Source organism: Drosophila sechellia, chromosome 2R, assembly GCF_004382195.2.
Source record: "Drosophila sechellia strain sech25 chromosome 2R, ASM438219v1, whole genome shotgun sequence".
In the NCBI taxonomy this organism is placed as follows: domain Eukaryota; kingdom Metazoa; phylum Arthropoda; class Insecta; order Diptera; family Drosophilidae; genus Drosophila; species Drosophila sechellia.
Window position 1 is genome coordinate 4353775 of NC_045950.1, and position 25037 is coordinate 4378811.

Below are 25037 nucleotides of genomic sequence, written 5' to 3' on the forward strand. Positions count from 1 at the left end.
TCTCAGTGGGCAGCGGAACGTCGAGCAGCGCGCACGGCCGGCGGATGAGGCACTTGCTCCGGAATCGCATTCGGCATTCGGCATCGGGAAACGGGCGGTGATGGCGGTGGCCAAATGAAGTGAGGTGAAGTGTGGTTCGGTTATAAATAAACAAGGCACGCGAAACAAGCCAAGAAGTTGTTCTGTGCAGATCAGCCGGAATTGGGAAATCTCTACAGTAGCTGGTCGAAGGCACTCCTTGGCGCGCGTTGAATAACACTGATAAAATAATATACAGAGCGCGCAAACATAAATAATATTCCACATGCATAGCTCGCAAATACATCAGCTGCTAAAATAAACGGAGCGTTCGCAGCTCCAACAACAACGCGAACAACAGCCGCCCGTCCGTCGCTCATGACGTCACGGGTGAGCATCTGGCGAGGAGCATCAGTGGCATCACCAACAGCAGCGAAGCAATCCGAAACAATAAACAGGTTCGTGTGATCCTTTACATTGACCACAAAGTGGGTTTTACTACTGCAGTACCGCAGCCTCAAAAATAAATAGTGTCGCTGGACAATTCTCCAAAAATAAATCATTTAATTTTAAAAACATTTCAAAACATAGAAATAACATCAATGTGAAGAGTGGGGAATGGAATATGTTGCTGTTAAGAAAAGTATTGATATAATGTATAACTATCCAATACCAAAGATTAAATTGGAATTTGAAAATTTTCCCTAAAAAATCATCTTTCTAACATTTTCCATTTTCTTAATGGACCATTTAGTATTTTAAGCAGCTAAATGAAAACAGCCCTTACTACTTTTAAGAATCGTTTTCCAGAAAATTTAAAAAATCATAAATCTGCTTTGAAAGCAGATAACTAAATTTGATTTATTTACTTGAAGGCGAGGAACGTGTTAAAATAATTTATTGCGATCTAAACAACAAGTAAATTGCGAACATTTTCAAAACTATATTCGGATAGTCGCGAATTTCTCCGCGTGGCTTCGTCCAGGTAAAAAAACATTTGAATCTATTAAAAACTTAAATTTTACGTCGTACACAAGCAAAGAAAGCAACCGGATACGCACCCAATTTTCCAAATTTGCGGTCAATGCTCGAAAATTAGTTTTCGAATCGCACATTTTGCGCGCCGATCTGTCATGTCAATTGGGCTGCCGGTCATCAATGTGCGGAGATGGCGATGATGTCGTCGCCGTAATTTCTTTTTTCCATGCCAACCAGCCAGCCAGGCGGTCAGTCAGTCAGCTTTTCGCCCCGCCATTGTCACCGAATTTTCACCGAATTTTCAACGTAATTAAATTTTAAAATCTCCTCTCTTGTAGCCGCTGACACTTAACATTCTGGGGCTGTCTGTCAGATTTAAGCAATTCTGCTTTCAATTTTCCTCTCGGCGTGGCAAATTAAAAGCGCCGAGAATTAATTGTGCAAGTGTGCTGGCCGAAGGATCTGCATGGCCGGCCCAGAACTACTTGGCCAGTGTGCCAGGTCTTGTGATGAGCAATGACTGACAACTGACACCGCAGATTGGCCGACCACTTGTCCGGCTGTGGAGGTTCCTCCACATTCAGGTGACCCCCATCCACTGTGCTTCACTGCCGTCACAGTCCATATCTGGCGTAAACAGAACCCGAGAGATACATATGAGCAACTTAGTCTCTAACTAAAAGGCAAATTGGGAAATAAACATAATTCACAGCGGCTAAATGGAATTATTGAATACCTCTTCTTGATGCCCATGGAACCGCTTTCTGGGCGAGATCCAAACACAATACATACATTAGCATTGGCCGGCAGTTTCCTGCGCCTTTCGCTTTGATCTTTTCGTTAATCTGCGGATTCGAGTTAGGATGTCTTGGGAATTTCAGAGCAATTATAATTGAAAATTTCGATGCTAGGCGAAACAGACATTTCGAGCTAATGAGTGCAGTACGGCCGGAATGGAAAATGGCTTTATTGCCCCGCTGGCCAAAAATATCGCGGCCAACTCGCACGAAGTGCATTTTAAGTGCCGGCCACAAAATGCGCTCGGTCTTGGCCAGAAAGAATCGTCGTGTCCGTCGCTCTGGTGGCTTAATTGCATCCAAAATATAAACAGTGGGGCATGTTTTTTATGTCAGATCCTCGGCGGACTCGCCCTGCGAAAAAGAACGTGATCCACTAATGTGTTTGCCTTCCGTGATTTTGTGTATTTTCATTGGAAACACACAGGCTGGCGTGCCTCAGTTTTTAGTTTGCTTTCTGTTTGTTTTGTGTTTGCATTTTTTAATTATGTATAAGCAAGGCAGACATCAATTGCAAATCGATTTTAATTTATGCCCGCTGGCAAAGTGCGTGCCAGATTTCCCCCGATTTTCTGGGCGGTCGAATGAGGTGCGTTAGATGGGCAGGTGGGCAGCTGGATTCCAAGGCCATCCAGATCCGTGGAGCCGCACAATTTCGTCAGCCACAAATCAAGCGAATGACTGTCGGCCTCGTCCAGAACAGAAGTTTATAAAAATAATCCGCTATGAACTCGTATTTCACACCCACTAAATTGAACCCTAAAAAAAGACGGAAAGCAAACAAAAAGGCCGCGTTTGGCAACCGCAGACGCCGCATTGGATCGTTAGAAACTTTCCAATTTGACGCCACGGCTACGCCATCAATTCTCGAATCTAGACGAGTGTCATCCTCCGGCCACGCGAGAAATTTGAAATACCACACACAAACGATCCGTGGGGATGATGCGATGGTGCGGGATGAGTCGCGATGAGACGGAATGAAGTGACTGTTCCATAGGCCAGCTGCCAAGATTGTAGTCCAATAATTCATGTTCATGTTGGCCATTTATTAGAGAGCATAGAAAACAGTGTATTAAAAATAAAAAGCCATTCATGCTGCCAGGCAAAATATTTGATGCTTTCAAAAACGCCCGCAAACTGTCACATCGCATGAGTTACATGCAGTTCAGAATTTTCAACAAGTAATCAGCGCAAGTTAGTGAAAATAAAATACAATCAATTATGTTAATGGCCCAAAAAATATATTTTCGAAAGCTTTTTTTTTTATTTTTTGTGCTATGTATTGATTTTGAATTTCGTCACGCGACAATTTGTCAATTTCTTTTAAAAACATATCCAAATGGTGAATTAGCTTCTATCAAACTAATGCTGGCTTGTAATCTTCTTTCAAATTTATGTTAAAAAGCAGAATCTTCGGATAGTATATATCACATTAATCCCAAACCATGAAAATAAACCACCCACACAAACTGAAGCAACGCATACATTTTATTTTGGAAGATTTATGCCGCCAAACACACTTTGATAATGTAGCAACTTGTTTATTTACCACTCTGCACTGGCGATTCGGTAAACTAATCGTGGATATTTTCAGCGATAGGTAGCCGGAAATCCTTTCAGACGTCATCGATGCGAGTGCCGGACCAGACCCGAGCATGTCCAGGCGCTCGTCCGTGGAAGGCCAGCCGGAACCGGAACTAAGACCGAAACGGAAACGAACCGCCAAGACATGTCCTCCCGACGGAGCTCCTTCCGGCGGAGGGAGAAGCCGGCCTTTGAGCGCTTCAAGGACCACTGCCGCCACTTCACCGCTTTCATGTTCAGCAACGTGGGCATAATTCTACTGGTCACATTTTATATTATCGGCGGAGCGTTCATATTCCAGAGCATCGAGATTTTCGAGTACGAGCGGCTCAAGTCGGAGAAGCCCCACCGGTTTGTAGCACGGAACTTCAGTGGGGAGTGCCTCAGCCGCATATGGGAGCTGACGGCGGAGAACATCAGCTTCTTCGACCACCACGCCTACAGGAGACGGTAAGTCGTCCAGGTGTTCCACACCTAAGCAACCTGTTTTGTTTTCGAGTGACCTAAACCTTAAGTTACTGCGGCAGGGTGAACGATGTGCTTCTGGATTATCAGAGGGCCATAGTGAAGAAGCAGCTGAAGGGACCCGACGTGGAGCAGTGGAGCTTCTCCGGAGCCTTTCTCTACTCGCTGACGGTGATCACGACCATCGGATACGGGAACATCACGCCGCACTCCGAGTGGGGAAAGTTGGTGACCATTCTATATGCGATCATAGGCATGCCGCTGTTCTTGCTCTATCTGTCCAACATTGGCGACGTCCTGGCCAAGTCCTTCAAGTGGATATACTCGAAGGTGTGCCTATGCCGCATTTGCCCCGGCGTGGCCAAGCGCCGGATAATCCGCGAGAGACGAAAAATGCGGCAGTTGGCCAGAGCGGTGCGTTGAAAATACCTTACACTTAGGGAAATGTTCACTGATCTTGGGTATCTGACTTCAGCTCCAAATGCACGACATGGAGAATGCCCGGGGAAGCAGCAGCTACACAAGCACCAGCAGTACCACCTCATCCAACAGCAGCAGTAGCGAATACACCAGGAGTTCCCGGCAGAGTTCCAGCCTCGTGGATATTCCGTACACCGAGTCCGACTCGGATATCGAGCGGGAAATACGCGGCAGCACGGATGAGATTACAGTGCCAGTCACTGTGTGCGTCTTCGTTATGGTCGGGTATGAAAAACTCCATCCTTTGCTCAATTACGACATGTTCTATTGAAACCTTATAAATACAGGTATATCCTGTGGGGTGCGCTGCTCTTCGGTCGTTGGGAGGACTGGAACTATCTGGATGGAAGCTATTTCTGCCTCATATCGCTGAGCAGCATTGGATTTGGAGATCTGGTGCCAGGCGATCGTGTGGTATGCATACTCAGAGATATACATTTATTTCAGCGCTCAATCGAACTTGTTATAAGTAGTCATTCTTAAACGGAAAGATTGTGATTATATATATTTGTTGGCTTGCAAAAGATGCCGAAAGTGATCAAATAATTTTGCATTTGCTAGATAACCGCCGACAGGGATAAGGTGGAGGTCAGCTTCATTCTCTGCGCCATATATCTGCTGCTCGGCATGGCCGTGATTGCCATGTGCTTCAATTTGATGCAGGTAAATTGAACAGCATAGCCCCTTTATCGTTTCTAACGCACTTTTTTTTTTGCAGGAGCAAGTCGTTCACAACATTCGGGCGATCAAGCGGGGATTCAAGGCCTGCTTTCGATGCCGCTCCTCCTAGGAGCCAAGTAGTCCCAAAACAAAGATGTCGTCGTACAAAGTCATATTTTTACTCGCTGTTAGTGTAGGCTCTCCTAGGCTAGCTTAAGATAGAACTGTACATATAACTAGACAAATGTGTTCCTCTTTGGTAAATGAATAATACTTGTAATCATAAATGGAGATCAAAGCATGATTTTATTCTATGTTTAATCTAAATAACAAGAGCATATATGCATTTGGACTACTGACTGGATGACAGAACAAATACATCGAGATCAGCCTAACAAACAGGCCTCAGGCCCTTTAAGCTGGATTGCATTCCGGTGGCACTGCGCTCCATCGCCTCTGGGTCTCCCTTTCCATCCGCTTCTGCCTGGCCATCAGCGCAATCACCTCACGATCCATTTCCAGCGGCGGGACAACTGCGATCTCTGCGTAGTTGGGCAAGGTAGTGCAAACCCTGTTCGCACAGGCTTTGTGGAATTGCTTGTTTAGATCCTCGGAAATGTTGCTCACACACAAATTGGTTAATAAGTCAAAGGCTGTGACTTTTAGGGCTTCAAATTGCTTTCGTGTCTTTCCCGTCACTTGCTTCATTATGATTTTCTTCATTGTGATGGACCCCGAAGACAATTTCCTAGGATCATGGACAGCTAGCGTCTTCTTGGTGTCAACTATCAGTTTGCGCTTACGCACTTCCACCTTCATGGTGGGAGACGGCACCTTGGTGGATGATACCGACGAGTTCTTTTTCTTCTTTTGAAGAGGAGACCACACGGGTGTGGGCTTTGCTTTGCTGGCGGTGTCCGCTCGTTTACGAGTATATGTCCGTACGGCGGTCAATTTGGGCTTAGTCTTGTTGATGGCAAGTTCCATCGCTTGATGGTTCTGCTCGGTTAGGTTCTCTTTTGGCAAGACTGGCGGTGAGATACCAGTCTCAGAGATGCTTAAGGGCGTAATGTTGTTACGTCCCAAATCGTTGGCATAGACATTGGTGACGTTCTTGCTTGAAATCTCTGGCTGTGATATCTCATTCTCAAAAAAACAATTATTTGTGTTAGCTGAACTTATAGACTTGGAGGATGACCGTCTCTCAGGTGTCTGCTCCTCGCAGCACAATTCGTCTACGTACATTTCCCCCGGTGCAGATAGATGAAAGGGTCGGCATCGCAATCCCTCTGGCGTTAGCTGCGGAACAGCGTTTTCCTTACCAGCACGAGCTCTCAAAGAAGATGAATTCGTCGGTGTGCTCTTAGCCAGTGGGGTTGGGGGATTGGCAGCGGCAAAGCGCCGTGGCGGACTCTTCGCAATCATGGTTCCGGAGCCCATGCCCATGTCCATAGGGGGATCCCGCAACATCATGCTCTCTGCACAGCACCTTCGATTTTGCATAATGTTCTGCATTGTGATTCGCTCCCCGACGATTTGCGGCAAGAACAGCTCGCTCTCGTAGCCAGAACACTCCACCAGGATAACATTTTGGCCGGACAACAGCTGAATCTTGAAGGTCAAATTCAGTGGTGGTGCGCGTTGCATGGTTATGATTTGGTGGGTAAGGGCCGGCACAAGTCTTATAAAAGTCTGAACAAAATTTTCTTTGTCTGTAAAAGGCAACGATAAAAATAACTACAAATTGTATTTAAATGTCTGTTTGACATACCAAGCAATAATGTAAACAGGTATAGGAACAGGATCGTTTATCAACCTTAAGCGTGTTAGTGATGATAATTCATCACCACGATATATCCTATTAAAATAATAATAATATTTGCAAAATATCACATATCATACGGACATGCATATTTAAATAATCTTTTATACCTTTTATAAATTTTTTTGTATTATTCAAAACAATAAAATATAATTTGTCATATCTTTCGAGGGCTACCCCTAATGGTGTCTAAAAATCGATAAAAAATATTATCGATAACTGGCAGCAAAATGCAGTAAAGTAGCGAAAGGCAATTATTTCATATACCTTTTACGACTTTGGTTGCTTTTATTGCTAAACACGATTTAGGATTTAAAAGGCTGATGTTTAATGTGAAGCTACGCAAAAGAAGTCACTGGAAATAATACATTTCACCTAAGGTATGATGTGGAAAGTTCGGTAATCGCAGTGCTATGAAAGTGGATAACAATCAGAAACACACAAATACAATGCCATTTAGCCAGTGAAAAATAATTAAATAAATAAATGCGATGAATGGGTTTCTTTTGTTGCATTTTGCACATTTGCCACGCGACAAGCCAAGCTGAAAATAGATTAACGATAATTCATTGCGACAAAGCCAAAAGTGAGGTGGTGGACTAACATGACGTAGTGCTTCTTCTTCCCCCCCTCCCCCACCACTCAAAAACCAACCCATTGCAGGTTGTCTCACGCCCACAAAAACATGTTTGATTTCCCCATTATCTCATTTCCAAGACTAGCTTGATTTATAACGCCTTTGTTGGTACTCTTTCTGGCTTCGTCCATAAAGATACAGTATCTGCTAGTTCTAATTGGGTTAGTCTGTGGGCACATTGCCTTCCAGACCAGCATCTGCATCTGCGGTCTGCGGACTTTGTTTTGCCCGAGTGACCCAAAAAGATTAATCTGTCTGGGAGGCGTGCAAGAAACCGATCAGCTAGCACTGTGTTCTTTTTAGAATCAAATTTCTAGATTTTCCCACGGCCTTATCAATATAGAAACGAAAAGGAATTGCATCGAAGAAAATTCGATCAGCTGCGCTCTTATCGAGTCTTTACCAGTGACTTTGAACACACTACTAATAGCTTCTGGTTTTGTTGTTTTTAGTGATTTATGGTCATGTCGGAAGACAGCAACAATGCCTACTGCCAGGCGGTGGCCAATCGCACTTCGTTCTTTACCAACGCCTATAATGGCATTCCGGAAACCCTAATACTCAACACCATTTTGTGGGTACTCCTGATTCTTTTGTTTACGGTTCTGCGACACCAGGCCGGTGACTTTGGACGTCTGGCGCTGGTCAACAGCAATGGCAGCAAGAAGCGTTGGACTGAGATTTTCTACTCGCGCGCCGCCAGTGTGGTCGATCCACAGCCGAGCACTTCAACGCAGGTGTCGCCGAGACCAAGTACCACCTCCCAAGGAATTCCCGACTCCACGCCCTTGTCCCCCATCCAGCCGGAGGAGGGGATTTTCGGCTGGATACGGGTTACGCTAAAGCTGCGTAAGGAGACCATACTGCTGCATACTGGACCGGATGCCGTGCACTATCTGTCCTTTCAGCAGCACCTGATGGCTGTAATGGCATTGGTTACTATCGTCTCCCTGGTCATCATTCTGCCTGTTAACTTCCTGAACGGGCCCAAAGAAAATCCGTACGATGTGAATGCCTTCGGCCGCACTACAATGGCGAATCTTTCGCCGGATTCGCCTTGGCTGTGGGTGCACACGATCATCACGATTCTGTACATTCCGCTCGTAGTGCTCATCATGCGGCGCGCCTCGGGACGGAATGCCTTCAAAAAGGCAGCCACCCGCACGATTATGATTTCAAACATATCCTCCAGCGATCGTAACAAGACTGTGGTACGGAACTATATGCAGGAGCTCTTTCCAGACGTCACCATCGAGAATGTGTCAATTGCGTACAACATTTCACGACTCTACGTAAGGAACGCCGAGTTCGAGCGAGTTCACGAAGCACGATTGTACTGCGAGCAGCATAGGAACAGGGATACTCTCATGGTAAGTTCATTCACTTAAACATTGATGTCAAGAATCCGTTTCACACCGTATATTGCAGGCCAAACCAGACATGTGTTCCTGCAAAAAGGAGAACGCCTACGAATATTATCAGCGAGAGGAGCGCAAGTTGTCCGGTGATGTTGCCCGCCTGCGCGCTTCAACAATGAATGAGCCCCTGGACATTGCGTTTATCACCGTGTCCACTGTGCAGGAGGCCCAGAACATAGTAACGCACTTTACGCCGGGCACCTACCGCCAATGGCACTTGGTGTTCGCTCCGTCGCCTGATGATCTCTTTTGGGAGAACCTAAATGTGAATAAGAGTCACTGGTACTTGAAATTCTTCTGTGTGAATGCAGTGCTCTTTCTTGTTCTCTTCTTCCTATCCACGCCGGCCATGGTGGTAAGCCTTCTAAACAGTCGACCATGGGTAAAGGAAACGGAGGGTAAGATCTCGCCCCTCGTTGCCGACTTCCTACCCACATTGATGCTCTGGACTCTTTCGGCGCTGATGCCTGTGATTGTTGCCATTTCGGACAAGTGGATGCGGCACTACACGCGCTCTAAGCAGAACTACTCAATCATGACGAAGTGCTTTGGCTATCTGCTCATGATGATCATGATTCTGCCTTCCCTCGGACTGACATCGGCACAGGCGCTGCTGGAGTGGGGATTCTTAAATCAGACTGATCGCTGGCAGTGCATTTTCCTGCCGGAACGCGGCTCCTTCTATGTGAACTACATCATTACGGCTGCGTTTATCGGTACTGCGTTGGAACTGCTACGCTTCCCGGAGCTGATTGTATACATCTGGTCATTGCTAAAGGCGAAATCCAAGGCCGAAACGCCGTACATTCGCAAGGCTATTCTAATTGAGTTTCCTTTCGGAACGCACTACGCCTGGACAACGCTCGTTTTCACCATAGCCATTGTGTATAGCGTAGCTTGTCCGCTGATCATGCCGTTTGCCATGATCTACATCTGCCTAAAACACTTCGTGGATCGCCACAACCTCTACTTCGCCTACGGTCCGTCAAATATGATATCACGCAAGGGTGGTAAGATCCACTCCACGGCAGTTACGATGACAAAGTTCTCGGTCGTGATCCTGGTGCTGGTCATGGCCATGATTTGTTTCTTCCGTGGCGATAACGGAATGGCTCGATTCCTGCTGCTTATCATCACCCTGGCTATCACCATGACTTTGTTCACCTTTATGTCACCAATTAAGCGGTGTGCGGCCACGCGCCGCCCAAGCATTGTTGAAATTGCAGGTCCGGCACCCATCTACGTGCCTGATGTGCTGAAAGATAATGGGATAAGGACCAGCAGTGTGCGACCGTCAGTGGCAGGATTTGGGGGCTACGGCTCCGACAGCGTGTCCGAGTACGACAGCTCACAATACAGCGTCAACAGTGTTGAGGCATAAATGTTATTATTGTCGGGAGACACTACAAATATTTTTGTAAAATATCTACGAAAGCCACTGAGAACTTTGCAAGTTGGCGGCTTTGATTTGCATACGAAAGAATGACAGGAGGATAACACCAAGGCAATTTGTGATACCTAAACCAGCCTCAATGTCATTTTTAATATGACCTCCGCACGTGAAAGCGATAACAATATTTACTTCGGATCTGTATATAATCTACATAATTTCCCAATTTTATCTGTAACAACTGTGTATATACTATATTCCCTTGCTAAATGCTTAACAAAGGGATCGACGCTGATTTTTTTAAGCAGTAATCCTGGTAATATTTTACAAATGAAACACGAAGTGCATTATATTTTTACGTAATTTTTTATTTATGGTAAATAAAAAACTATTAAGTTATGCGTATCTCTTTTTTGCATACAGAGCTACTAGTACGAGTTATAATTATTTTAATGTTTCCTTTAGAAAATTAGCCTGCAAATGTCACTTCTATTGTTAATTGAAGGAGAATTATCAATTAAAAGTAAACAAATTAGAATTAGTCCAATAAATAAGTTTATTGAACCCCTAGTTTGCTTTCGGTTCGAAAACTGTTTTAAATTGCTGGAGGCACGACGTTCAGAGGGCGATGATCTATTTCAAAGGACTCGGCTTGTAAAATAAACGCTTAATTTATTGTATGATAAGGTAACTTACAAAAAGAACTGTCGCTACACTACTAGCTGGCGGATTGTTCAACGATTTAGTTATAGAAACAAAATTACAGCTGAAAAACTCTGAACATCGCCGATCGGACCAGGGCACTCCAAAAACTTCATTAGACTGCTAGTATTTATGTGTATGGTATAGAGCGAATTACAATCGAATCGGTGTTCGGATTTCACAGAATCTGAGGCCATTTATGCCACATAGTTGTATTGGTTTTGATTATCCTTGTCCCGCTCCATGTAGTCGCGGTCGATGAGCGACTCGATTCGCTTCTTTAGGTCAGCGGGCTGGAATACCAATAAACATATTAGCTTCATTTTACTAAGAACAAATAGGATTAGTTGACCGACCTTGACGGGGAAGGTAAGCTGGTTGAACAGCTCGGTAATGAGAAGATTATGGCTCAGCGTTTTTCGCATTTTCATAATGCGCACAATAGCCGCATCAATTTGATACTGGCGATCCTGAAATACACGCTCCTCCGTCGCCTTTTGCTCCTCATTCTAATGGAAAATTGGAAAGATTAGGGTGTGCAAATTACATCAAAACTAAAGGCACTTACTGTCTCCTTCATCTGTATTTGGTTGATCTTGATTCTAAACAATTTGTTTGTGAACTCATTGTTAAAATCGAACTGATCGCCATCCAAGATTTCGCGTCCTTTCGGTGTTTTTGTTATAACGCGGGCGCGCCCACAAGCCAGGGACTGAAGTGTTCGACGCAACTCACCATCTTCGATGAGGGTGGCGGCCAATATCTCCTCGTAGCTCAGAACTGGCTTATCGTTAAACAATAGAAGCACAAGCGCTTGAAACAGCGAGACCAACAATTCTTTTGGACCCTGTGAAACATACGTAAGCATTGCAACCGCATAGAAAATAAGGAGCCATTTTAGTTACCGCATCGAATTGAGCACGCAGCATACAATTTCCTAATGTAGGCTGCCACTGCAACTTCCGCCCACTATGCTTTTCCAGATAAAATTTGTTGAAAATCTGCTGAGGATTGATAAACTGTGGCGGCATTGTGACCTCTGTAGGCGCATATGTAGGCCAGTAGCCCATGGTCAGAATGCTGACGCACAAGTCCAAGTTGTGGACATCGCGGTTATTGCTTAACGCGTGTCCGCGGAACGCAATGTTGATATCTCGGCTCAGTTCCATGTCCTTAAACATGCCCTCCAGCTTGGACGTAAACCCCCCACCGCACTCCTGCTTAAGCTTGGAGAGCATACTCTTTTCGGAGTCCACTGATGCCGATTTGCCCACAAGTAATCGTTTGGCCAAGTCCTAAGAAGGTATTCGTTATTAAATAATGCTCGATATACAAAAGATGGACACAACCTTTTTGTAAAACGCTTCAAATACATCTTTGCCATGTATAAAACGAAACAGAACCATGATTTTATCTAGAGTCTTTTCCAACTCCTCATCCGTGGTTCCCTTGTTGCCAGAACGCAGTTTCATATCTACGTATTTAGCTAATGGAACAATAAAGTTTAGCAAACTCCTTTAAATATAGTAACAGTGGGCGCTTACCAATAAGCTCGGCCGGCTTGTTGGCACGTTGGTTGATAAAGAACTCAAAGGCCTCGCGCAACGAGTTTGTGAATTTCTCATTGTGCTCAAAGCAGGTGCGAACTATGACATCCATTTTATCCTTGAAATCGAGCAAATCTTGGACCATGCTCTTATCCTTCTCGGGATCGATGACAATGGTGCGTCCCTTTTTCTGAAAGTAAGCATATTAGCGCAATCTATTATTATGTTCTACTACAGTTAAAACAAATGTATCTTTTAATAAATTTATAGCACTTTACATATCCATACCTTAATGAAACCGTTGAAATTGCCGCACAGCTCGGATGTTCCATTTTTGACTCGACTAAGCAGCCCGTACAACAGTGTGAGGTCACTCAGTCTGTTGTCTTCCAACAATGAATCCAAGCCCTTCTGCAATATGGACGTTAGGTGTTCGGCAAGTAACTCTTTTTCCACATTGTAAATCAGCGGATGTCTGTAAGAAATACATTAATAATTGTTTTTATTTTTGACTACGCCAGCATACTTGGTGCTCGAGTCCAGATAGTGACGCAAACGCTCGTTCTCCTCGGCCAAACGCTTGTTGACGTGCTGTAAGTACTCAGGAACTTCTAGTTCCTGCATCTTGCGTTGACTCTCAGCCTTATACAATTGGTTGGTTGCGTCCAGGAACTTCTCCTCAAAGGAGCTGGTGTAGATCTGCAGGTCGCATAACATGCGAACCAAGCTCTTCAGCAAACCACGGTCCACGGTGGAGCCTTGCCGTTCTTTTTCAATAAGCGTTAGTAAACCGTCGACGGTTCGCTTTTGGACAACGCTGTTTTGAGCAAAATGGATGCGAAAAAGGTCCAGCCCCATGTCCCAAATCGAGTGAATGGTCGAGTTTTGCAGCACATAAGTTCGATCCATATACAAGAATATGCTGCGAATCATGATCATTTGTTGGCAGAACGAGAGCCACCAGTGGTTGATCTTTTCCAGCAAAATCTATAAGACAATATAAGTTGATAAGTAAGCCTTTAAATGTGCTCCTTAAACAGGAACTTACCAGTTTGTCCATGCTGCCGCCGGTGAGCTCCTTAAGCTTAATATTGCGCTTTACGTGTTGCTCTGTTAGCTCCTTGAGTTTCGCGTACAATTGCGCATCCATCTTGTGGCTGCACATGTTCACCACCGCCTGGTAGAGCTCCTCCAGCGAATATTTAATGGGCTTGGAGAGTTGGATGGCGATAACGGCCTCTTCAAGCTTCACGTACGTGTCCTTGGAATAGTTATCGGGCAGTGTGGGCTTATCTAAGGAAGGAAGTTGAATCATGCAGTGTAAACACAGTTTTGATCTAGACGGGACCTACCCTTAAAGTTCTTAATCACTATCTTCTTGACATCGCCGGGCTTGCTATTGTGAATAGCCCCCATGCGATTGAGGAGATTTGAGGTAGTTGAAGCCGTGCGGATCTCGCTGCCGCCTAGCTTGGAGAAGTTTGGCAGGCGCTCGCCGTTGGTGGACGCAGAATTCATGTTTTGGGCAGCGAAGGCACTGCGGCCCAGGTTCGAGGCGGCGGCAGCGGTGGGGGCGACGTTCTCGGCCTTCTTCAGGCAGGCGGCGATGTTCTCTGTGTTTTCGTGCAGCTCAGTTGTGTCCATGGGCTTGTACTTCTTGGCCGCACTCATAGCCTAGGGCCCCTGCTGCCAGCAGGATCTCCACTCCGCTCCTGTTCTCCTGATCCTACCCTGCTTTCGTCGCACCGGCTTTGCTTAGTCCTGGTCGTGGAGATCGGTTATTGATTGCTGGCTTTACCTTTAAGGGCAGGGATTGCAGTTTGTATTTCGATACGTACCCTTCTAATGATTACCAGCAAATATTCGTAATATTTTTGCGACTTTTGCACTGGGGCCGTCAATAAATTGGCAACTTGCGAACTCAAGACGAATTGACTTCCTGTGAATTTTTCGGCTGCGAAGTAAGTTTCTCCTACAGACGGGTCCTTTTGGACACATGGGGTTCCTTCTGCGCCTGGGAGACTATTTAAATCGACAAAACTTCGCAAGTACAATTACACAGGCAACATTTTATTATTTCGTTTTTGGTTGCATGCGGAAAATATTGCTTTTTGGGATATCGGACCAATCAAAACATCGATTGACTGCGGGTACTCGATAGCTCAGCGGGTAGCACTGCTTATCGATATTGGTGTGAAACAGGTTAACATTGCCTATCGCTGTTAGCACGACGCATTGTTTTCCTAAGAAGTAGTGTTTTCTTTCCAGAAACTCTGCTTTGCAAGCCCACATAAAATGAAAACCAAAGCTGAGAAGCAATCGCCTTTGAAAACGGCACCGCGTAAAATAAAGGGTGAGAATTTCCCAGCCAGGAGGATACCCGCGAATGTTTTGAAACGCACGCTTGAGATCGCCACCAGTCCCGAAGATGGCTTTTGGGTGAACCAAAACCCATCCTGTGCTCCTCCGGCCAGTAACGAGTTTTACTTCAACGTTCGACGATCCACTGCGTACGAGAAACTACGACTGGCCCGGAATTGCCTTATGCAGCGGGACTACAAGAACTTGGCCAAAATACTGGCATCCAATCATATGGGAGAAACTCTGCTCCAAAGGGCCTCCTTTCAAATATTCATGGAATACTCCAAGGTTCTTCAAAAGTGCCCAAAGTTCTACACGAAAATGGAGCAGTTGCGAGTGGAGGAGCCGACCCCTTCGAAGAGACCCACAGATGAGGACAAAGAATTAGACGAATCATTAAATGATATTCTATCCTAGTTACCTTTTTAAAAAGCTAAAGCCATTATCTTAAAAGGAAATAAGAAAATAGTAATCTGTGAATTGCTAACTAAATTAAGAAACATTACCATATTAAGAACGACAACATTAGGCAAGAAATATAATATTAACACCGCATACAAAATGCTTAAATCTTCAATTATAAACTCAATAGTAACATTTTTACTAATAACAAATGTTTTCCCATTAAAACTGCGGCTATCCGGCTATCCCAATAATATTTATATTTGGAAGTGCATCCCTTAGTATATGTGCAACGTTTTGGGATGGAGTCAACCAGGTCTTACACCGCATTCCTTAATTACAGCCCAATGGTTTTCTTTTTTAGATGGCTTAGAAGCTACAACATCCATGGGATTAAAGAAGTTTGTCGACTGTGCAGGCCACCCCAAAACAGAAATAGATTTATTTCGGAGCCAATCCTCGTGTTGAAAGACCCATTTTAGCGGCATATTGTATTCGGCACAGGTTGGCATCACCGTCTCCAAAATATTCACATAAAATTGTTTATTCATGTTGCTTCTTATTCAATGGATTGGACCAACTCCGTAGTACGAAAAACAAGCCCATACCATTAAGCTGGATCCCTGTGCTTAATTGCTATTTTCAGTAGCAGTTTTAAATGGATCCTTGTTGCTGTGAAACTGGTGCTAAAGGATTGTTTTCTACCACGTGTTTCGGGCTTCTCATAGAAGGTGATTGCATTGCATATCATTAGGTTGGAGCATTGAAGCAATTTACCAAAATTGTTGTATTATATTCTGTCAGAAGTTCATTTTTTGATCATGTTACGTTTTTCTGCACTGCACTGCTTTTCCATGTCCCATTTTAATAATTTTTTTAAGTTACGTTTTCCCTAACGATGCAAGCAAGTTGAAAGAAAATTTACCTTTTACCAAAACAAACCTTCGATAAGTATGGAATTTTGGTTTTCTGCCGGACCTTTTCACAAAAAAAAAATATATGTACATATATAAATATCATTTTGCCTATACCCTTAACCCACACAATAAATCCGACCGCTTATTGTTTTTGGTAAAAACACAACCTTATATATGTGTATATATGTAATAAGCGTTATGTTCTTCCGTTTATTTGACTTACATATAATATCAATATGCTTTAAGGTTTTGCTAAATAAATACTGAAAAGTGTATACAAAATGAGTAAAAAGAAAAAGGTGTGCAGTGTCTTAAAAAAAATGATTATATACACTTTGAATTTTCAAATTAATCATATGTGATAAGCAAATCTCGACAATTGATATCTTGCAGTTTGTAATTTTTGGATACGTTTATACATATTGGGTACTTAATTGGTAACAACTTCTAGGTACAAAGGGCTTTTGCTCTCCTTTTTGCAGAATATGCTCGTATTTCTTTATAATTTTGTCCTCAACAGGGATAGTTTGGGCTTGGGTTTGGTTAAATTGATATTTCTTTCAACGTTGTTTTATAAACTCTTCGTCAAACCATTAACAACAGATTTAGAATACTTTAGAGTTCAAGTGAAAACCAAGATCCCGACCAGGTCGGGCCCGTGTGGATATCGTTAGTATCTGTTTATGGCAGCATAAAGTACAAGCATACAATACATGAGTTTATCTCCCGACAATTCTTCTGACATTGAGTAACTTTTGCGCACAGCGTTTTAGGCTAAGATACAGTTAGATCTAGTTATGGTACGAATTACAGCATTTGCAGGACATATTCAGTTATTAAAGCGCTAACCTTGGAAGGAAGCCAACGGGAAATGCACAGCAAGATCGCTACTTAAAGGCTTTGATTGAAATACAAGTGTAAATGAGTAGTTGGCTTCTAAGCTAAGAGTAACTTACTTGAGACGTTTACATGTTTAGTCTTAGGCAAATTAATAGTCAAACGCTTTGTGATAAAATAGTCGTAATAAATAAAAACTTGTTTTATATATCATTAGAGTTTAAAAGACGCATACACACATCTATATATATCTATATACAATCACTCGCAGCCACACACTAGCACTCAGCACAAACAGGGGATTGATTAATCAGGCAGCATATGCACGAAACTGACGGGAAACATGCCCTTCCTCGCCGGCTGTCCCTCAATAATGCCCTCCATCCAGTTCTCGTCGTCGGTGCGCTCGTTCAGCACGATCAAAATCTCCCCTTCCTTGAACTCCAGCTCATCATCGTTGTCCGCCACGCAATCGTAGAGAGCTCGGCACCGCCGCTGACCATTCTGGAAATGGTGATATTGATATCTCTTCAATAAAAACCAAGGATAGTAATAAATTAAAACCCTTACATAGTGAAACTTTCCGCCCATCCCAGTCCCACCGGTTTTCGACGGATTGTCCGGCGATGAGTTGAGGCGGTCGTTATCGCTCGAGGACACATTCGACTCGGCTGAGTGATCTAATCCGCCACCGGAGCTGTCCATATCCGTATGCCAGGACTCGTAGTCGGGAAAATTGGCCGACTGATTAACCAGCTGAAAGATTTCAAAGCGAAAACATTAGCAAGGAGATAATTACAATGGCATAGACGGCAACAACAATTGAACATTGAAAATTATAGATTCGATATAATTTGTAGGTATGGGCGGAAAGGGTTAGAGCTTTTGAGAGATGCACAAAGCGAGACACTTATTAGAGAAACGACAACTGCAACAGCAAGAACAACTATTAGATTGCGTAATTCGCTTGTCAAACATTGTATGAAAGTGCAAATGAGCGGTGGTGCTTGCCATTTACCGTCTCCTCGCTGGACTGGCATCTCAATTGAGTGATGTGTTGCTTGCGCTGCAAATTGTTTTCCGAGTGCGGATTAGATCAAATACAAAGAAAGGTGTGGGTGTTGATCTACAGGACCTTTTCATAACCCTCTAAACGTTCTTGGGGGACTTACCTTACGGGGAGGCGCCACTGGACCCTCGTCCATGGAACTAATGCTCTCGTTCGATTGTCCGTTTGATATTTCGCGCTCTGTCAATCAGAATATTAAAAACAGTGCAATTTAGTTGTCTGGTATGACACTCACCTGATGGCGGTCCTGGTGGCGGAATCTTTGGCCTGGTTAACGCCGATTTGTCCACATGCTTCAGCGTGGGCAACTCCCCGGTGGGCGGCAGAACAAGCTTGGCGCCCGCTAAATGGATATTCCTGTTGAGCGACTCACCGCTGGGTGAACGCTTGTGGCCGAAGGTTGTCATGGCAGGCATTAGACTGTTATTGCTCCCGTTTCCAGATCCTCCTGGATCCTGGGACACTCCATACCCGTATCCCCCTCCGCCCCTGGGACTGCTTTCTACGCTCCGAAGGTGCGGCAACGTGCCATACGCCACGTCTAGCGACTGGTTCTTGTGATTAATGGCTCGAATGTCGCTGGCATCGAAGTTTTGCGAATGCCTTGGAGGATGAGGCAAAGTCCCGTAAAAAGAGCTGGACGAAGCGCTGCCCAATGTCCCGGGCGGTGGTGCTGGGGCTGTACGCTTCTTCAGCGAATTCATGTTGGCCGTAGATGTTGATTTCCGAGCACCTGTCACATGACCCCCCAGATCGCTTTGCATATTCAAGCTGTTTCGCGCCGCACGAACGCTCTGGCTGGAGGCGGAACTGGGACTTGAGCCACCATTCCCGGGCCCATTGCCTCCAACATTGGTAGCACTGCCCAGATACTGTCCCACGCTTATGTGCTGTTTGGGTGAAGTCCCTGCAGAATGCGTATAGCTTGGCAGACCGGAGGGTAGAGTAAATTGCCGACTCGGACAATTGGCGATTGGACTAGAACTGGACTGTATGGAGTCGCAAGTAGAAGAACGAGAGCGCAGAACGGGCGAGTCCCCGCCAGCAAAACTGGGGGGACGCGAACGGGATTTCTGCAAGTAAACCGAAAGATGATCAGCATAGAACTTGGCTAGTCGGAATGTGCCACTTACGCGCTCATCGATGACTGTTTCATCGTCGCTGAAATCCGTGGAACCGTCCTCGTTTGGCAGATTCCAGTCAGTGTTGATGTGGTCGAAGGCGCTCTTCTCCCGCTTAATGGCACATTCAATCTGAAGGATAACAAATGCTGATTAATATTGGTTTGAGTGGCTCCATATTAAGAGAATTACGAGCTCCCTGCAGCTATTGTGTCCCATTTCTTTGGCAATATCCAGAGCTGTTTTGTTCTGTGAGTTCTTGAGCTCATAGTCCGCTCCAGAGCGTAGCAGCAGCTTCATGCACTCCCTCCGATCGTGCAGAGCGCACAAATGCAACGCCGTATTCTTTCCAGTCACATCCAGCAGACCAGCCGGGTTGGTAGCCTTGTTAAGACCTTTGGGCGGCATGTTTTGGATGAGAAAGTCGACTATGTGCAGCGTGGATCCCATCTCGCGCAGCACGGCCAGATGGAGGGCCGTCTCTCCGGCATCAGAGCTGGGCAGACAGCAAGTGAGATCCGCTCCTTCCGCCCACACCTGGAGCAACTGACTCATGTCGGCGTTGACCACAGCCTGCTCTAAGTCGCACCGTAAGTCGTTGTCATCCGAGCAGGTGCGCATGACATAGCGCTTGGCAACATACTTGGCGCGGATAAAGTCGTAGCGCTCTTCCCTGCAAAAACATATTAAAAGTAAGCACTTGGAAATAATCGCTACCATGCCAATAACACCTACATGCTGCTCTCGTGCTGAAGCTTGCCCCTTCCCAGCTTCGCCTCCATAATGTCGTTCAGCGTGCTGTTGCCCATGGCACGAGCGATCAGCAGGTTAGCCGTCGTCAGGTTGTCCAGCGTAAGACTCTGGATGCGCGAGTGGTGGACGCCTAGATCGCGATGCACCCCAGAGCACTGAATGCACACCAGAATGCCAAAGTTTAAACTGATCCAGGTCACATCGTTACGCGATCCACAGTCACAGCACCGATCGTTTCCCGGCAGTAGCTGTACATATCGGATCACAGTCTTTTGCAACTCCACCAGACTTGGACTCATCTGCGGATTGGCGTGCTGGAAGGCCTTGGTAAGTGCTTTTTCCTTGCAGTTCACCAGGACGGCCATCCATGCCTTCTGATCGCCTTCATCCTCCGCCTGAAAGTGGTACGGACGATTGTCTGCAAAAGGGAAGAGCACAATGATCATATTAGTATAAGTGATGAGAGAACTAAGTCTTTACAAGTCCTATGGTGCTTCACTTACAGCTGATAAGATCAAACCCGCGCTTGTCATCCGGCACCGGCTTAATCTGGCAGGTTAGCAGATTTACGCGTGTTGGCGGCTTCGATTCGTCGGCATGGAAGATGTCAAGGAAACCATCGCTGGTGACCCGGCATCGTCGTTTCTGCCACACGCGACGCACCTTGCCCTCGCTCTTCTTGAGAAGGTGGCCTTGCCGGGTGACGCCGTGGTGTTTGTCACCTTGCAACTGGTGGAGGGAGTAACCAGCTCCCCCACTTCGGCTCTCCGACGATGGCACATTGTCAACTCGCTCAAAATCTGGAGTGCTTCGCAGAACTGTTCGCAGGTCTAGCAAACTGCGACGATCCTCGTCTTGCTTCTGCTTGATCTCATGCAGCTTCTCGCTGAGGTCGCCGATGTATGTGCCGAAGTGCTCGATCGTCTGTAGGCCGTCCTTAAAGTAGCTGCATAGACCATAGATGTTACTTCTAATCTGTGGACATAGCATAACTATGTTGAGGTACTCACTTGCTTAACGCGTGATAATACTCAATAAGGTGCTGCAACAGCTCGATTCCCGTCTTGGTCTTAATGTCTTTGTACTTCAGCAAATACTCGCAGGTCTGCAGCTGGTAGAGTCGACGCTCCTTCTCCATTTCTTCGGCCACCACAGCGGCGTCGATCTCTGTGCGCACCATACCCGCCTCTTTGGCCTGGGCTTTCTTCTCCTTCTCAATCTTGATGAACTTTGCCTCGTAGTCCTTGGCCGCCTTGTCGAACGGCCGCTTCATGTCCCCCTTCACGCCCCGCAGCTCGCTCTTCAGCATTGAGTCCACCGGAAACATCACAATGTTGTTGATGTTTTGCATCTGTTTTTGTGGGTAAACAAATTATCTCTTAGATAATACTATAATGGTTGCAAAACCGTGATGCCTACCAGGGTCTTCATCAGCGCGCTGAGCTCCTTGGTGACAACGCTGAACTTAAGGAACGCGGCGCCGATGTCCGGCTCATCCTGCTCAATAACCTTGCCGCCCAGCCGCTCCAGAGCTCGCACCATAAACATCTCATTGTCCACATGAGCTAAAAGATAAAAGCGAAAGCAAAGATTATTTGGAGGGAAATAACATAAATGGTATCATATCTCAGGGAATGTACTCACTGTTTCCCGAGTTGTGGATAGCCTTGACCGCTTTTTTCAGCTTAGTTAGACCCTCCCGGTCGAACTCCAATCTCTGAAAGAGATAGTTATTACAGTGATCAATTGAGCATGGTGTCAAAGGGAATACAAAAAAGTGGATTGTTTAAGGACAACTGATAGCGAAAAGGTTTTGCATCATGGAGAGTCTTTGATAGAGGGAATTCTTCAAATTTCTTAGACCGATCATTTGTATTTAGCGTTTCAATAAACGACCTGCACCTTCTGTGCTTTAGATGAGCAACCACAATGCATTCCCAAGCTTAGCCAAAGATGGGAAGACACAATAGAGGAAACGCCTTGGACGGGCGCCGAATGAACAATATTTTCACATTGAAATCGCGTCAATATCGGCATTAGGTATTCAGTTCGCCTGTCGGTCGGTTGACCAACGCCATCCCTTCGATACTCCCCTCACATTTTATGGCACCAGCTAATTGAAAATGTACGACAAGGTCACTTCTATTATTAAACTTAATAACCGAACCAGCCCCATTTCAAATGCAGTCGCATGCACCAATTAAGACAGCAAGTGAAAAAGATTCGAGGCAATTTCCCTACCGACACACACCCCTTTTTCCAGCATAAATGTTTTATGCGGCAAAGTTTTTTATAAGCCAAAACCGGAATCGCATAAACAATGATTTCAGTACATTTCCGAAGTCGAGAAGGTAAGAGTTCGTTCCCCCATTGACCCGATGACTCTCCCCAATTGCCTCCAATTCAAAATGCTGCGTTCAAAATTGAATTAGCCGACAAGGAGAGGGGCGCAGGGATCCTGACACGGCTGCGAATCAAATGGGAATCGGCAAAGATCGCTTACATTCCTGCTGAAACTGATATATGAGCTAGCAGCCAACAACTGCCCAATAAATACTGCAGATTAGATTAAATGTTATGTGATGAAAAAAAAAACTAACAAGCGAATCGGCCAAGACCGAACTCCGGGAAACCTGACTATTAGCGATTGCAATTCTATACTACGCGATAGTCGCTGAGTGGCAAACATCTGGGGACAAACGAACCCCTAGCAATCCGCCATCGGCTGGAGAAGATTAGTCATGTTATAGAGGTTGAGCAAATTACTGGGAATGCAAACAACACGCCTAGACCGAAAACAAAAACCAGCTAACAGCTAACGATATTCGTCAACTTGTTTTGCTCTTTGGACGAGTTGTGCGGCCAGTTAGCTGTTTTGATAACAAAAGATGCTAATTTGTAATAAGTCAAAGCCGCAGAAGAAGGCTACAGCAGCACTTTGTTGTGGAGCGGCCAAATGAATGGCACAGAGAGAAACTCTTGGACGCACCAAATTAAATTTCATTTTAGACAGTCAGTTTTACAGCTGCTCCAAATATAATAAACACGCAATGGGAGAGACTGGCTGAAAAAATGAAATAAAATTCATTTAACTGGCGGGGAATGGAGGTCATCGGGCTGCTTGGGCTACACCAAAAATCCATCAGCGAAATTAAATATTAAATGTTTGACGTGGCGTCCAAGAATGCGGCCCAGAGTTCCGGGAAAAACTGGGCATGACGTGACCGACCAATAAATCGTCTAATTTTGTTTCGCCGGGCGCTGCATTAGCCTGGGGAATTGGAGCATTATGTGTATATTGCACAACCGGCCCACTCAAGGGTCTTTCGGGTGACAACATGGATGACTTTTCCACTTAGGCGTTCTGTGTTTTCTGTGGCCGATATCCCCAGCTGACTGAATGTTCCCGTACAGGAATAGCCGTGGTTCTCGGATTCGCTGCTCTTATCACACGCCTTTTTCCGGCCGTAAAATACTCTTTGTGTGCTTAGCTTTATCAGCAGGCGTATTATATCCGTGTACTTACATACATCAATACATACATATATGCACATGAAAGTGGAGGCGACATCACAGCTGCCTTGAGTAAATATAGAAATTGCAGCACTTCGGTGCCCAGCTCCCAGTTCCCAGCGCCTCTATCTCCATATGCATTTGCACGTTTCGGAAGGCACTTTGTATTTTCATTGTACTATTTTTGTGGAATCGAGGAAAACCACCTTGCGGGCAGACAGAGAGAGCGCCAGCCGGGAGAGAGAGACCGCACTAAAATAACAGGCGGTGGCTCATTTTGGCGCCGCGCCAATTTACAAATCTGTCCGCCGCAGCCCCCGGAAAATAATAATCATCACCGTTTGGCAGGGGGCGTCGTCTGCCATGTTAGCTGCAGTATCGCCGTGCTCCTGTTTTCACTTTCACCGACATCGATCAGATTCCATTGAATTAGAGGAACTTTGTTTTGCAAAACTAATTGTGGTAGAATTATTACTCATTATCCGTAGATGGATCGAAATTTTTACCCATTGAAATAAACCAGTAATGATGATAACACATTCCTCACTCTCCTTAGCCTACAAAGATATTAGTTTTTGAGCAGTAAACAAAATTTTCATCGGTTCAAATGCCTTTAAATTCAGTGACCCCTAGACTGGGATTCCCGGAACACACCTGTAAACCCACCTGGATAGGCAACCTTGTACTAGGGATTGCTTGGTCTGTAGCTACACAGATGGTTGGCTGTCTGGACTACCTGCCTCTACACAAGGAACATGGCTCGGGAGTTGCCTGGACAACACACTTACCTCTTCCAGGACGCCAATCGTGTGGCGGCAGTCGGGCATCCGCGAGGCGAAGGTGGAGGTGGTGGGCGAGCTGTAGTCGGAGCGCGTCTCCTCCACAAACTCGGACACGGCAATCAGGGATGGCGGCATTTTTCTGCTCAGGATATCCCGATGTCCTGGTATATACAGCGTATCTTTTACTCACACGCACACTCACACACACACACTCACGAACGCACGCGAGTCGCACGCACACCAGCTCACGCCCAAGGCCGTGGAACGGGAGCAAAATGGCAGTGGGAGCGGGACGGCGAATAGCTGAGAAACTACCAGGATAACGCCTTTAAGCACTGTACGTGTCTCTGCGTCTTTGTTCACTCCCGATTTGTGTTGTTGCTCGTCGTACTTTCCCTGGCACTATATCCATATATCCACACACTGGCGTTCTCATCATCCTCATGCGATTTGGCTTTTTGCTTTTCGCTTTTCGGTTTTCTGCGTTTTTGGTACTGCTCGTACTAATCGAGATGCACAATTAACTTTGTCTCTGGGCGAGGGAAGTGCGCAGTACCCGGAATCGCGGCAATCATGGCAGGATCAGGAACACACTCGGACTGGTACTGCTACTGGGACTGGGACTCGCGGCACTGGACATGGTCGACTTAACTTTAGGCGTGATTTAATACTTTTGTTTTATTGCGATTTTGTGCTGCTGGCGTCTCGCTGTTGTTACCCTATCGATATGCTATCGAAAGCAGCAGCCCTGTTTCACTGACTCACAGTTTCGTCGGCCAATTGA

The 25037-nt window shown here is 45.5% G+C and overlaps 6 protein-coding genes across 13 annotated transcripts; 3 read left to right on the forward strand and 3 right to left on the reverse strand.

The window, feature by feature from the left end:
• The first annotated feature begins 16 nt into the window (after positions 1-16).
• Positions 17-5273, forward strand: LOC6608111 (potassium channel subfamily K member 16). The gene is made up of 7 exons (XM_002032823.2): positions 17-476; positions 3388-3827; positions 3905-4256; positions 4318-4547; positions 4610-4736; positions 4884-4985; positions 5041-5273. The coding sequence occupies exons 2-7, from the start codon at positions 3523-3525 to the stop codon at positions 5110-5112; spliced, it is 1188 nt and encodes a 395-aa protein (XP_002032859.1). The 5' UTR covers positions 17-476; positions 3388-3522; the 3' UTR covers positions 5113-5273.
• Positions 5270-7462, reverse strand: LOC6608112. Its single transcript, XM_002032824.2, has 2 exons — positions 7459-7462; positions 5270-6694 (listed from the first exon to the last, which is right to left on the reverse strand). The coding sequence occupies exons 1-2, from the start codon at positions 7460-7462 to the stop codon at positions 5397-5399; spliced, it is 1302 nt and encodes a 433-aa protein (XP_002032860.2). The 3' UTR covers positions 5270-5396.
• Positions 7027-10677, forward strand: LOC6608113 (CSC1-like protein 2). Its single transcript, XM_002032825.2, has 3 exons — positions 7027-7184; positions 7894-8811; positions 8870-10677. Exons 2-3 carry the CDS (start codon positions 7900-7902, stop codon positions 10238-10240), a joined length of 2283 nt encoding a protein of 760 aa, XP_002032861.2. The 5' UTR covers positions 7027-7184; positions 7894-7899; the 3' UTR covers positions 10241-10677.
• Positions 10597-14634, reverse strand: LOC6608114 (cullin-4A). Of its 2 annotated transcripts, XR_004361273.1 has the most exons (12): positions 14337-14634; positions 13851-14259; positions 13547-13791; positions 13025-13485; positions 12787-12973; positions 12496-12688; positions 12301-12437; positions 11857-12246; positions 11520-11798; positions 11308-11460; positions 10946-11244; positions 10597-10882 (listed from the first exon to the last, which is right to left on the reverse strand). XR_004361273.1 is itself a non-coding variant. In XM_032714576.1 (11 exons), the coding sequence occupies exons 2-11, from the start codon at positions 14167-14169 to the stop codon at positions 11149-11151; spliced, it is 2460 nt and encodes an 819-aa protein (XP_032570467.1). In that variant the 5' UTR covers positions 14170-14259; positions 14337-14634; the 3' UTR covers positions 10597-11148. The 2 variants fall into 2 exon arrangements, 1 of the variants encoding a protein (XP_032570467.1); XM_032714576.1 differs by having other exon boundaries at positions 10597-11244.
• Positions 14635-14702: 68 nt separating this feature from the next.
• LOC6608115 lies at positions 14703-15535 on the forward strand. Its single transcript, XM_002032827.2, has one exon. It carries the CDS (start codon positions 14794-14796, stop codon positions 15274-15276), a length of 483 nt encoding a protein of 160 aa, XP_002032863.1. The 5' UTR covers positions 14703-14793; the 3' UTR covers positions 15277-15535.
• Positions 15536-16557: 1022 nt separating this feature from the next.
• On the reverse strand, positions 16558-24934 carry LOC6608117 (arfGAP with SH3 domain, ANK repeat and PH domain-containing protein). Of its 7 annotated transcripts, none has more exons than XM_032714574.1 (13): positions 24260-24934; positions 21603-21675; positions 21378-21523; positions 20969-21309; positions 20462-20904; positions 19941-20376; positions 19398-19878; positions 19218-19337; positions 18320-19073; positions 18188-18264; positions 18034-18081; positions 17586-17771; positions 16558-17519 (listed from the first exon to the last, which is right to left on the reverse strand). In XM_032714574.1, the coding sequence occupies exons 1-13, from the start codon at positions 24386-24388 to the stop codon at positions 17322-17324; spliced, it is 3432 nt and encodes a 1143-aa protein (XP_032570465.1). In that variant the 5' UTR covers positions 24389-24934; the 3' UTR covers positions 16558-17321. The 7 variants fall into 7 exon arrangements, with proteins under 7 accessions (XP_032570465.1, XP_032570462.1, XP_032570464.1 ...); XM_032714571.1 differs by having other exon boundaries at positions 18320-19157; XM_032714573.1 differs by lacking the exon at positions 24260-24934 and adding an exon at positions 21861-21908.
• Between the last annotated feature and the right edge of the window lie 103 nt (positions 24935-25037).